Raw genomic sequence first — 12527 nt, forward strand, 5'->3', positions numbered from 1 at the left:
TTTTTTTACAGTCATGCCAACTGTCATGCAGTAACATGAACCCCTTAAATACGCTTGTGTGCTTGGCTGTGTTGAATTTTCAGACTTGTAGCGGATGGGGTGGTATTGATTTTGTTTTTCTATATTGTTCTGCATCATTCTGTAGTTTGTGTTTTGTGTAGTTTGTTTTTTTTTACATATTATGTGTTTTACAGAAAGATCTTATAGTGTGCTCAGATTACCATATTGTGATTCAACAGATATGCTTGGTCATTATCTAATTGTACTGCAATGTAACTAGAAGATATTATCTGTGTCTCTATGCATTTTATAAGTCATTACTGAATTATATATAACATAAACTTAATTCCATTCTAAAATGTGCTACTGGCCTGTAAGAAAATAAGGCAACCTTAACAATAGTATGAATAAAACCTTAATTTAAGCTAAATAACATGATAAGTGATTAAAACTTGATATCTTGATCGGGAAAGAACACCTCTATACTCTTATCTTTCCGTGTATGTATGTATGTATTTTTCCTGCAATACTGTACATAAATAAATGGATGAATTCATTCATGGCTCATGACTCATTTAGGGGTACAGGTGGGATGGCATCTTGTTGTTTGCTAACCTACAACCTTTAAATAGAGTACAAAGAGTGCTACAGCAGTCTGTTTGAGGAGGGGGGGGTGGGAAGGGGGGAGGGAATGAGAGAGAAAGAAAGAAAAAAAAGAGAGAGAGAGATAGTTGTTGCATCTTCACACAAACATGGTCTGTTCTCCCACTCTGCCATTCCACCACCTGGACCGAGCTATGTGGGAGACTGCGCCGCACAGTGATGAACGACACCAAACAGGACGATTTCTGTTCACACTGCGGGTCATATGGAGTAAGACGGGTTGACACAGCATCTGTGTGATATCACAGGTTCCTCTTTGGTGACATCTGCATTTTGTCAATGTCACCTACTCAGCCGTTCAGGTTAACCGCCAGGTCTGGGAGGAAGTGGCCTTCGGAGGCCGCGTGAGGAGCAAGACCTCAGACAGTTAGACATAAAGAGACCTAGATAAGGCACGTGGCAATTTATCCATGCCAGTCCTTGTGCTGTAGCTCCAACATGGGATCTCGTCTGTTAGATTGGCGCATTGTGAAAAGAGGTTCTCAGTGTCTGGGCGCTTGCCAGCTGACATTCCACGGAGACAAATTGAGAGAGAGGCTCCGGCAGATTTATCGGGCCATTGGCTCGCCTCAGGAATTCTCTTGTAACATGGCACTCCTGTGAAAGGGATAAAGAAATTAGTGTAAAACAGCCCCCCTCTCCCACAGCACCCGTTTAAAATTTTGCTAGTACTAGCTTGTATCCCCCCCTCCCTTTAACACACACATACACTTCATTTTTTATATAAATGCGGATGGATACAAGATGGATGGGTCTGAGCTTCATTCCTCTTATTTCTATGAATATTCAAGAGGGTGGGCAAGAGAACGTTGTATTCTGGCTGTTGAGTCACAGGTCCTCAGTGGCAGGAAGCACTGCTGGTCAAATGACAGAGAGAGAGACATGGAGGAGAGAGAGATATGCGTGTGTGTGGGATTTGAAAGGAACTGCTCCTGGCTGTCTTGGATATTTATTCCTTTCTAAAGCAATGAGGTGTTTGGAGAAAGAGGCCAGCTATGTTCTTAATGCTACAGTGAGAACAGGGAGCATTCTTCTGCACTCGCCTTAACAGACTAAAGTCTGTGAATGTGAGAGCATGCCTTCACCTCTGACCTCTTGTTAATCAATAGAGAAATTTGATTGACTTTTTCCAAGCTGTCTGGAGAACAGGATCCTACAAATTCTGTGTAACCTTCTTGTTAAATATTCATATAACCATACATCATATACATCACAAAATAACAAGGATGAATTATTAATTACTTGTATAAGCAGAATCACTGTTGGAAATTCACTTCCTGGTTTTGCATACAATAGAGTCCTAATGCCATCCTCCATATCATCTGTCAGCATCTAGAGGTTATCTGCCAAGTTGATGAACAGAGAGATTGGCTATGAAACACAAGGTGTGACAGTATGGCAATATGTTATAGCATGCAGGCAGAGCTCATCAGGAAAGAGAGGACGAGTGGCTTTGTTCCAAATGTCACGATGCATATTTATGGGCGCACTGGAGTGGCTCCTTGTATAAGCACCATTCACCATCTATCAAGCAAAACCACTACAGTGTCTCTTTGACAACTTGGTAGGATAGTGTCGAATGACAAACTGGTCAAACTGGGCGATTTGCTCATGGCTTGAGCCAAATTTTCTTGTGAAATTGGCTGTCATTTGGACAGTCTAGACAATATAGTATGCTGAGGTTAACAAAATGTGATAATTAGTTTGTATCCACATAATTATTTTTATGACAGGATGCTTCAAAGAAAACGTATCCACACATGCTTGTCATCTTGCTGACAAGAGTTTATTTTAAGTGTTTTATAATGCTCTTTTTTTCTTCCCTAATGTGACAAAAAGGAACCTTGGATGCAAAGCTTTAAAATCCATTCCCTCCTCGGCTCAGATTGAGATATTAAAGTGAAGTGGGAGAGGATAAGATGACATGGGAGGTTGTCAGACAGAAAGACAGACAGGCAGATACAAGCAGAGCCCTCAGCATAAGCTCCACTGAGCTCTCTTTCCACTGAGGAGAATCTCAGGAGAGTTGTATGCTGGCTGGCTGCGCCTGGGCCATACAGCACAGGATGGGCAGTCTGACTGTCTGCCTGCGGTACCACTCCTTAGGGAAAGAACTCCAGGGCTGTAGCTGATTTGAGATAGTCCCAGGACTAACCCCTGGGGGACACCAACCAGGCAGAATCGGTTCTCTGAACCTCTCTTGTCAGACTTTTGCAAGCAGTGGAGCTCAGTGGTAGTAGAGAGACGGAACAAGAGGAGGGCTTTCATCTTGACTGTGAGCAGCTCAGTGGATTTTCTCCAAATTACAGGGAGTGATTACATCCCACCTCGTTTGCCTCGCGCCACCCCCTTCCCTCAGCATGAGGCCCCCCAGGCCAGCCAACCACTGTCAACTGTCACTGCTCACAGCTGAGTCATTAAATGGAAGTTGGGCGATGTGTCATTGGCACAGAAATAATAAGGAGCAAAACTCAAAGCACAGGGACACATGTTGCACCTTGTGGGTAAATCACCACAGCTTCTGAATGATCATTCCTTACTCTACAGTTAGCAGCTACGGCAAAAGAGAATCAGAACTCTTATAGTGGATGCATAGTGGAGGAGAGGGTCTCTCACCTGTTTTGATGCACCTTTGCTGTTTTGTATAGTTACATGAATAGAAGGCAAGCTTGGAAAGAGTCACAAGAGCTTTGAACAAATCAGCCATCTAAAACAACCTGCTACAAAGGCAACAAATGCAAGCATCAAGCCATGCAGCTGAGGTTTCCTGGCCCCTTGTTGATGGAAGAAAGGTTTCCCACTTCACTTCCAAGCTATTACCTCCATACAGTTAAGGATTACATAGAATCAAGAACAGGGACACTCTGTCTACACATCTGTTTTTTTATTTGAAAACTCCCCCAAGCTTTTCCATTATCTTCTCCATATCAAGCTTGACCTGAAGAGAAAACCCGGCTTCAGAAGGGTCAATGCAGTCTAGACTTTCTCCTCATCCCGCGCCGCCAACCCCCACCTCTGCCCCCATCCTGCATATTGCTTTAGGATACAAGGGGGATGTATCCAACCCCCCCCCACCCCTTCTGATTCCCACTAACCTCAAGCTCCTGTCCCCTTTGGTCCAGTCCCCCATTTCCCCCCTACAATAGCATCTCTTGTCACCATAATCTTTCTATTTCACTACCCCGCCCCTTGGGGTTAAGGGGTCTGGAGATGGAGCTGGGATTTGTCAATCAATTGACAGCACTGCTTTTGTGCTCTCTGGCTGACCACTCTTATACTAGATGGTCGGAGCATTTTTGAAGAAAAGTCAATTAATATTTGTCTATATATTGATGATTTAGATGTTTTTTAAATTAAAATTCAAGCTGAGCTGTTGAGTAGAAGAGCCAGACAGAAGATAAAATGTTACCAATAACTATACTGACACAATACTGATTATTATAATTACTATCATATATTAAAATGTTTAATGTTTAATATTTAATTTTAATTACAGCTGCAAAGATTAGTAGTAATCAAATAGTTGATCAACAGAAAATTAATTAGTATTAATAAAAAGCAATCATTTTGATAATTGATCAATCGTTTCAGTCAATCAAAAAGTGTTGTAGTCCACAGAATTTAAACTGAAATTAAGAAAACAATGAAACCAAAATCAGACACTAGAATAAAACTGCATTACAAACAATAAAACGTGCTGATGCTAATTTCTGCTACAGAATTATGATTAAAAAAAATGAAAGCAGTTGCACACAACACAGGAAAATCATGTACATAAAAACATGTGTTTTAAGTGACTGAAAGGAAGGCAATCATTATGACAGGTGCATCTATACAGACAACACAACTGGCTTCAGTAGCAGCATCATGATATTTAAGTGAGTCTGAGGAAAACAGTGATGTTGCAAACTAATCTTCACTGGAAATCAATTTGTATAAAAATAAATCCGCCTAATTACCAGAGATAAAAATATGAAGAGTCTAAAGCTTCTATAGGTTATTGTTAAATAGTAAATTTCAAATGCTGACTGGCAGCCATTAGACTGGTGAGAAACTAGAAGCAAAAGCAATACCTACTAATGTCTATGTATTTAACTGCTATTTCAGGGAATGTAAAAAGGGCTTGGCATTTTATAGCTGTACTCCTACGCACTTTAATTCTAAGTAATGTATAGGCTGCAGAATGTGTGCCCATCATTGACATGTAATCTGTGGAAAAATGGGATGTGATGATTTTAGACCACAGTGTCATTGTTTACAATTAACCCCCATTTCAGCTGAATTATTATCTACCGTTCATGGATTTTCTGTAGGTTACGAGCAAAACACACTTATCTCAGGACCCTTGGATACCACGATCTGCCTGTGAGAGATCAGTTTGAGCATATTTTCTCATCACCTGCCCAGTTACCGAGCTGCATACTAAAACATTTACATCAAAAGTGAAAATTTTTATTTTAACCACAAACTTGATGACATAGAAAAAAATGTCACATAATTATTATTATTGGTTTCATTGTACTAATCATTCAAATGATGGGTAGTTACTACATTTGGTGCATTCAGGGACAGAACTGCATAATGAGTGTGCCACATTTTAAATAGCAAAAAGCCACTTTATATTACAACTAAGGCCGTGTATTGAAATGAATGAAAGTGCATAGAGGTCATTTGTGAAGGCCACAGAGATAAACTGTTGTTTTTTGGGGTTTTTTTTATTTATTTATTTTTTTATTGGTTTGTTTCCAAAATTTCCTTCAAAGCAAGCATGGACGAAGGGAACAGGGGACAAGGAGAAAAAAAATCTTCACTGAATATTCATTAACCGGTGCCTAGGTGTATACATGGCTCTTAACCACTCTTGTTTATGACTTAAGGACTTGTAGTACTGACCTTAGTTTAACACAGCAGCAGATACCAAATTAACCTCTAGCCTCCACAGGGCTAGCCATGCCCTGCTAACAAGCAACCTGTCTAGACACACAAGAAGTACTTTATGATTCCACCTCTCACAACCCCCCCCCACTCTCTCTCTCTCTCTCTCTCTCTATCTTTCTCTCTCTATTTCTCTCAACCTCTCTGTCTCTGTTAACACGTACTGGCACATCCTCCCTCCCTCTATCCTCTTCTATCTTTCACCTCACCATTTCTTCCCTATTTCCCCCCTACACCATTTTTCATGTAACTCCCAAGCTGTGCAGTGCTTGGGTCATGCACCCAGCAACCACAGTTTTATCAGATGTTAGATTTTTTTTTCTTATCCTTTACAACACAGCACAGACATAGCATAATAAAATAATGAAACGATATTAAAAACCACAATGGTGCTTAAATTTAACTACCAATACATAAAGTTATTATAGTAAACCTATAAATTATTTAAAAATTACACATCAGTACAGAGGTCCTGCAATATAACCATATCACACTACCATAGAACACTATTATTAGAGTAATAATTATACAAAATAAAAAATATTGTGCAATAAGGTCACTAAACTCGCTTTTGAGTGTCACAGAGTATAAATCCAATCAAGGTTAGTGTGTATAAGGAATATTATAATAATTTCTGTCACAGGAACTAGATTAAGCAAAAAATCCTACAAATGAGAAATAATGGGTGTTTGTCAATTAATGTTAGGCTTATTAGTCGATATGCATATCAGGAAAAGAAAATATGAGGTCCTCTTCATGTCAGGACAAACAGACTGATACCAAGAAGAACAAGTTACTGTACTTACAGTGTGAACTACGATCCAGATATTGCTCTCCTTCCTTGTTGACAGATTGGACCACAACCCACAACTGTAAATCTGGTAACCAGCTACAAGTTCAGCACCAGCCGACAGCTTGCTCTTTGAAAACTCTGCATTGCACAGAACCACGAGGACAAAGCCTTCACTCAGATTCTGTTAGATATATTGTACGTCAGTCTGTGAGATTCATTGCATTCCAGGAATTACACTTGCTGAGGGTACAGCAATTGTCCCCATAAAAAAATATAGAATTTTAGTAAAATACTACAAAAAAAAAAAAAAAAAGCATTTGAATGAATAGGATGAATATAAGGTTCAAAGTTTGATTTTGAATACTTAAATATGTAACACATGAGGATCAAGATAATACTATTTATCTACAGGAATGTTAATAGAAATATTATAACCGCACTTCTGAATAGGAAGTACATTTATTATAGGGCCCAAAAATGCCAGGTACCTTTTTTCTTTTAAATAGGAGTTAAAGTCTCCCACTACTCTGAAATATGTTTTCTTATTACTACATCGCTTGGATGTTTGACCTTAACTGTGCAGAGACGAAGGCTGTTTTCACATTCATCTGCTGAAGGGAGAAAGTTTCTCTGTGCTCATCTTAAATGTGAGCTTTAAGCAGGTACCTATGAGCATGATTTGTGACATCACAATTAATTTGGTCCAGTATGCAACTTATTAAAGCGTGATGAGGTTTTTCAATGAGGAAGAGTATAATGTGTAATTTTAAGATGTTTTAACATGTTTGTTGAACTTTTTGTGGAAAAAAACACATCAGACACAAATTGTCAGTCAACACAGAGTATTTTATAGTATATGTCTTAAAACACGTCTGAAGGGGATTTTAAAAATCTATTATGTTTAATTTTTTTTTTAAAATATGTCCCACTACAGCTAGTGCTATTACTTGCACAGGTTTAGGATCTGAATACTGTACTTCAAAATGTTTCATAATCCAGTAATTGACTTGATATTATCTTTTCTTATCTAATTTTAGGTAATAATTCCTTTCTAGCTGCTTGTTTAGTGAAAAGATCTGCACAGGTGCACTACAACTGTTTTGCAAATTAACAATATGTTGACTGAACATGTATCTTAAATCATCCATCACAATCAAATATATATTCAAGCAGACAGTATATGCTGTACACAGATGTGTACACATGCATATACTGTACATAACCCCTTACTACATGTATATAAAGTAACTTATTATATTACCCATTCAGTATTTATTTCAGTACTCTTTGCACTCTTACACACCTTTGCACAACTTGTATCCTTGATTACAATCTACAGACACTGTTTGGCCTGTATATAGACATTGTTATTGTTCATTTGTTGTTTGTAGGCTACATATCTTTTTTTCACCTATTTTCTTGTACATAATAGTCATATGTGAAATGAAATGAAATTGTAACATATGTTTATGTTTACATATCTCTGTTCAGCTTTGTTGTCCTTGTTTTGGCTGAATATTCATGTGTATCATCCTGAACGTTGAACTAGAAACTAGAAATCGGAGTCAAATTCCTTGCATGCATAAACATACTTGGCCAATAAAGCTGATTCTGATTCAGATTTTTTTCCACTAAAATATGTCCCTCTAGAGCTCGTTAGAGCTGGGATATTAGTGCGATTACTTGCATAGCCTTAAGATCTGCATATTGTACTTCAAAGTACCTCAGAATCAAGTAATTTACTTAATAACATATTTTCTAGTTGCTTGTTTAGTGCACAAAGATAAAGTAATCTGTAGGCCTATAGGTGCAGTTCAACTGCATTGAAAATTAACAATGTCTTCAGTCTTCAATCATCCATCACTGTCAAATATATTATCAAGCAGGCTGTATAGACTGTACACAGATGTGTACACATGCATATACTGTACATAACCCCTTATTAGATGTATATAAAAACTTATTATATTACCCATTCAATATTTATTTCGGTACTCTTTGGACTCTTACACACCTTTACAATACTTGTATCCTTGTTTACAATTGGCAGAAACCGTTTGACCTCTATATAGACTTTGTATGTTGTTGTCCATTTGTTGTCTCTACTTGTACAGTACCAGTCAAAAGTTTGGACACACTTTCTCATTGGGAAAGTGTGTCCAAACCTTTGACTAGTACTGTACATATCTATTTTTTCACCTACTTGCTTGTATATAATGGCTATATATTTATGTTTTCGTATCTCTGTTCAGCTTTGTCGTCCTTGTTTTGGCTGTATATTCATGTGTATCTTCCTGAACGTTGTTGTGTGTAAGCACATTGAGAGCCACTAGAAACCCAAGTCAAATTCCTTGCATGCATAAACATACTTGGCCAATAAAGCTGATTCTGAATCAGATGTTTTTTCACTAAAATATGTCCCACTAGAGCTCACTAGAGCTGGGATATTGGTGCTATTACTTGCACAGCCTCAAGATCTGCATACTGCATTACTTGAAAATACTTCAGAATCAAGTGGTTTACTTTATATGATTTTTTCTGATCTAATTTGGGGTAAAAACTTAATATCTATTTGCTTGTTTAGTGCACAAAGATTACGTAATCTGTAGGCTTATAGGTGCAATGCAACTGTGTTGAGAATGAACAATCTGTTGCCTGAAAATGTATCTTAAACACAATGAACACACTGAAACACGTCATACTCTCAAGCAACAATATACCTTTGTATTTTCATCTCCGCATTAAGGTTACCCTCTTTGCTGCCGGCTCTGTTTGGTGTTTGACGGATGTCACCCCAAAGCTGCCGAACCACTGCGTTGTTGTGAGTTTTGTCCCCACTCGGATTCCGTATAATACGAGCTTCTGATTGGTCGATCCACGGTCCATGCTGAAAACAATCGTTTTGATAACTACGAGCAGGTACGTGAGCTACTACTCAACATATAGCTACTTCTAATAATTATAAATAAGCAAATGTTCATATGGGCAGTGCAGTTTGTTTCGAGCCCAGTGAAAGTATTAAATGTACTTAAGAATAGCGACCTCCTCAAATAATTTAGGGCAAGAATATTTAATGAAGAGTTGACGTAAGCGGGCTAGCTACACTAGCAGCTAACGCTACCTATCCGCGCAGTTTTATCACTTACGACGTTAACCTTTGGTCAAATCATAAACAGCAGTCACAACATACTGCTATACGGAGTACTCGTAAATAAAATCCAGCTGTTGCATTGAACGAGGGGCCGACACACATCACGAGCTAGTTAGTTAGCTCGCTGGAAGCTAATGTAGCTAATTGAAATAACCTGCGACCGTAACAATCACTGTTTGTCTGCAACTCTTCCAGATCACAGTCAAGATGAGTCTCAGAAAGCAGACCCCGAGTGACTTTTTGAAGCAGATAATTGGGAGACCTGTGGTGGTCAAACTGAACTCCGGTGTCGATTACAGAGGTAACGTATTAAAGGACGAGTTCACAATTTTTCAAGTCTGTCGCAAAAGAACAGTCAGGTGCCCAAAAGAACATTAAAATAGGTTTGTCTTGCCATAATCATTCCCCCTGTTCATACTTACCATTAGAGGATCCCTTCATAATGCACTCATAATATAAATTATAGGGGACACAAGCCTCCTTCTGTACAAACATGTATTTAAAAGTTTGTCTGACGTTAATATGACGCTTCAGTCCAAATTAGTCAAATCAAGTAGATATCTGTCAACATTACCATCTTTGTAGCGCCAAAGTCCTTTTTTTGTTACTATACTTCCACCGCAGCTCAACAGGGAAACATAAAGAGGGAATTTGATGTAAATGTGGCAGATATCCACTTGATATGACTAACTCAGACTACTGAAGCCTCATTTAAGCTTCAGATAAACTTTTAAATGCATGTTTGCACAAAATGACCGTTTGGACACACTGTGGATTTCGGCCCCCATCTCTCACATTGAAAGTGCATTCAAAGGGGATCTTTTAATCGCCACGATGAAGAGTAAGAATCATTACAGCGAGGAAAACCTCTTTCAGTGTTCATATGGGCACCTGACCGTTGTTTTAAGACACACTTGAAAAAAATTGTGAACCTATCCTTCTAGTGTAGCTGGCAAATTGCTTCCATCATGTCTTTTAATTGTGACGAAGTGCATACAATAACCAAAACACTACACATGCATCTGTTTCTTCAGGTGTCCTGGCCTGCCTGGATGGTTACATGAACATTGCCATAGAGCAGACTGAGGAGTATGTCAATGGGCAGCTCAAGAACAAATATGGTGATGCTTTTCTAAGAGGAAACAATGGTAAGATTCTTCAATTTATACACAATTAAGAGTTATCTGGAACAGAAACACTTAGTTATATACACACTTTATCTACTGCTAATGCTGACGACAACAAAACCTTAAAATCAAATACTGCCAGAGTGTTTAGGGCCCAGTGTGACACGCCTAAATGAGGGACAGGGGTTGTAATAGTGTTGTCAATAAATTTTGTCAGACTATGATAACTTAAAACTTTTTGTGGGTAATGGCAAAATGTTGAATAGTTATTTTATCAATATACAAACAATCTAATGCCAAAGTGAGAGCAGTTTTTAAGCAGTTTTCTGCTACTATGAACAGTCTGAGTATGTCCTAGTTTACACATCAACTTTCCATCATCCCCTTGTTGATAGTAATATCATTCCACTGTAGTAAACAGCAGGTCAGACGGTCATTATATAATCACAGTAACTGGTAAAATAAAATTCAAACAAATATTAGAAAACAGCTAATGAAATCTAAATTTAAATTATGTCCTCTTTTTGGGGTCTATTAACATGTAAAGGGAATCTTTTTTTATTCACATCTGAATATTTCATAAAGTCTGAACTGTCCCTTTAAACCCCATGACTCAGGCTTTGCCCTGTTGATGATGTGTGAAGCTTAAAACAACAGACATTGGGAGCTCTCCTACTATCCATCCTTGACGAGTAATGGATTGTAATAGCACTAAAACCTGTCAAAAAGTCATCGTCAGTTCATGATACTTAAAACTGTTTCATAAGTTCTGCGTCCACCACAACAGTCAGAACTTTTGTTTGAAGAGTCTGCTTTTTGAACTTTTGTCCGTATCCTCGTCCCATCGTCTAAATTTTCCTGACATCAGCCATGTATCATATCTACTGTTTGATTACCTCTTGAATGTGAGTCATGCTGGCCAGTGGAGTGCTCAGTGAGATAAAAGAGCCAACAACCATAGATGGGGCTATTTTAGTCAAAAGTGACCAGGTTGATAAAAGCAGATTTGAGTAAAAGTAACAATTGCAATTGTATTAACTAACATAACCATGAGAAGTGGAGGGTGGGGTGACTGCAAACAGGAGACGGCATTAAGAGTCAAGTCAACTTCCACTTGCACACAAATTCACAATTTCAGCAAATTTTTCAGTATATCTGCACTTTCAAATGTGTTTATGTGAAAAAACAAACAACTAATCAAAGGGTTTATTTTCTGACTTTATACTGTGCTTTTCCACTTTCTGCTTTTCCACACACCAAAATTTGCTCAGTGTTTTGTACCTTTATCTGAACATGTTTTGAAAATTTAATTTGATGCATGAACACCACAAAATGACCACAAAATAAGAAATTAAATATCAAGAAATGTCAGATTGGTCTCAGAAATATCTTTGTGTTGCTCAGTTGTAGTAATCATGTTTTCATCTCTCCACAGTTCTGTACATCAGCACCCAGAAGAGGAAAGTCTAGTGAAGATCATTCTGTGTTTTTGTTTTTATTTTTCAGAGGACAAGTGTTTTTGGTTCTGTAAAGGCTGAATACTGAAGAATGTTTGTTTTTTTTGTAAAAGTGGAATAAGTTAATAAATCCAAAGTTTTGATTTATGTCTGATTCGGTGAATATTATTTGCATATTTTGTTGCATATTTTGGTGTTAAGATCACAAGGGAAATGACTGAAACTGTATGTTGATTGGAAAATATATAATTCAGGTTGGTAAGAATTTGGTCTAAATTAATCCCTTTTGTACTTTGTAAAAATGTAAATTCAGGGTTTGAAGTAATGTAATTTCAACAAGAAGATTTGAGGATAAAAAAAGATGTAATTCTTGTCAGAAGTTATAGTTTATATTGTAATAT

General features: G+C 37.9%; 1 protein-coding gene across 1 annotated transcript; it reads left to right on the forward strand.

The window, feature by feature from the left end:
• The first annotated feature begins 9200 nt into the window (after positions 1-9200).
• On the forward strand, positions 9201-12273 carry lsm6 (LSM6 homolog, U6 small nuclear RNA and mRNA degradation associated). Its single transcript, XM_067584958.1, has 4 exons — positions 9201-9310; positions 9738-9843; positions 10577-10690; positions 12105-12273. Exons 2-4 carry the CDS (start codon positions 9750-9752, stop codon positions 12137-12139), a joined length of 243 nt encoding a protein of 80 aa, XP_067441059.1. The 5' UTR covers positions 9201-9310; positions 9738-9749; the 3' UTR covers positions 12140-12273.
• The last annotated feature ends 254 nt before the right edge of the window (positions 12274-12527 follow it).

Source organism: Thunnus thynnus, chromosome 3 (assembly GCF_963924715.1).
Source record: "Thunnus thynnus chromosome 3, fThuThy2.1, whole genome shotgun sequence".
NCBI classification, from domain to species: Eukaryota; Metazoa; Chordata; class Actinopteri; order Scombriformes; family Scombridae; genus Thunnus; species Thunnus thynnus.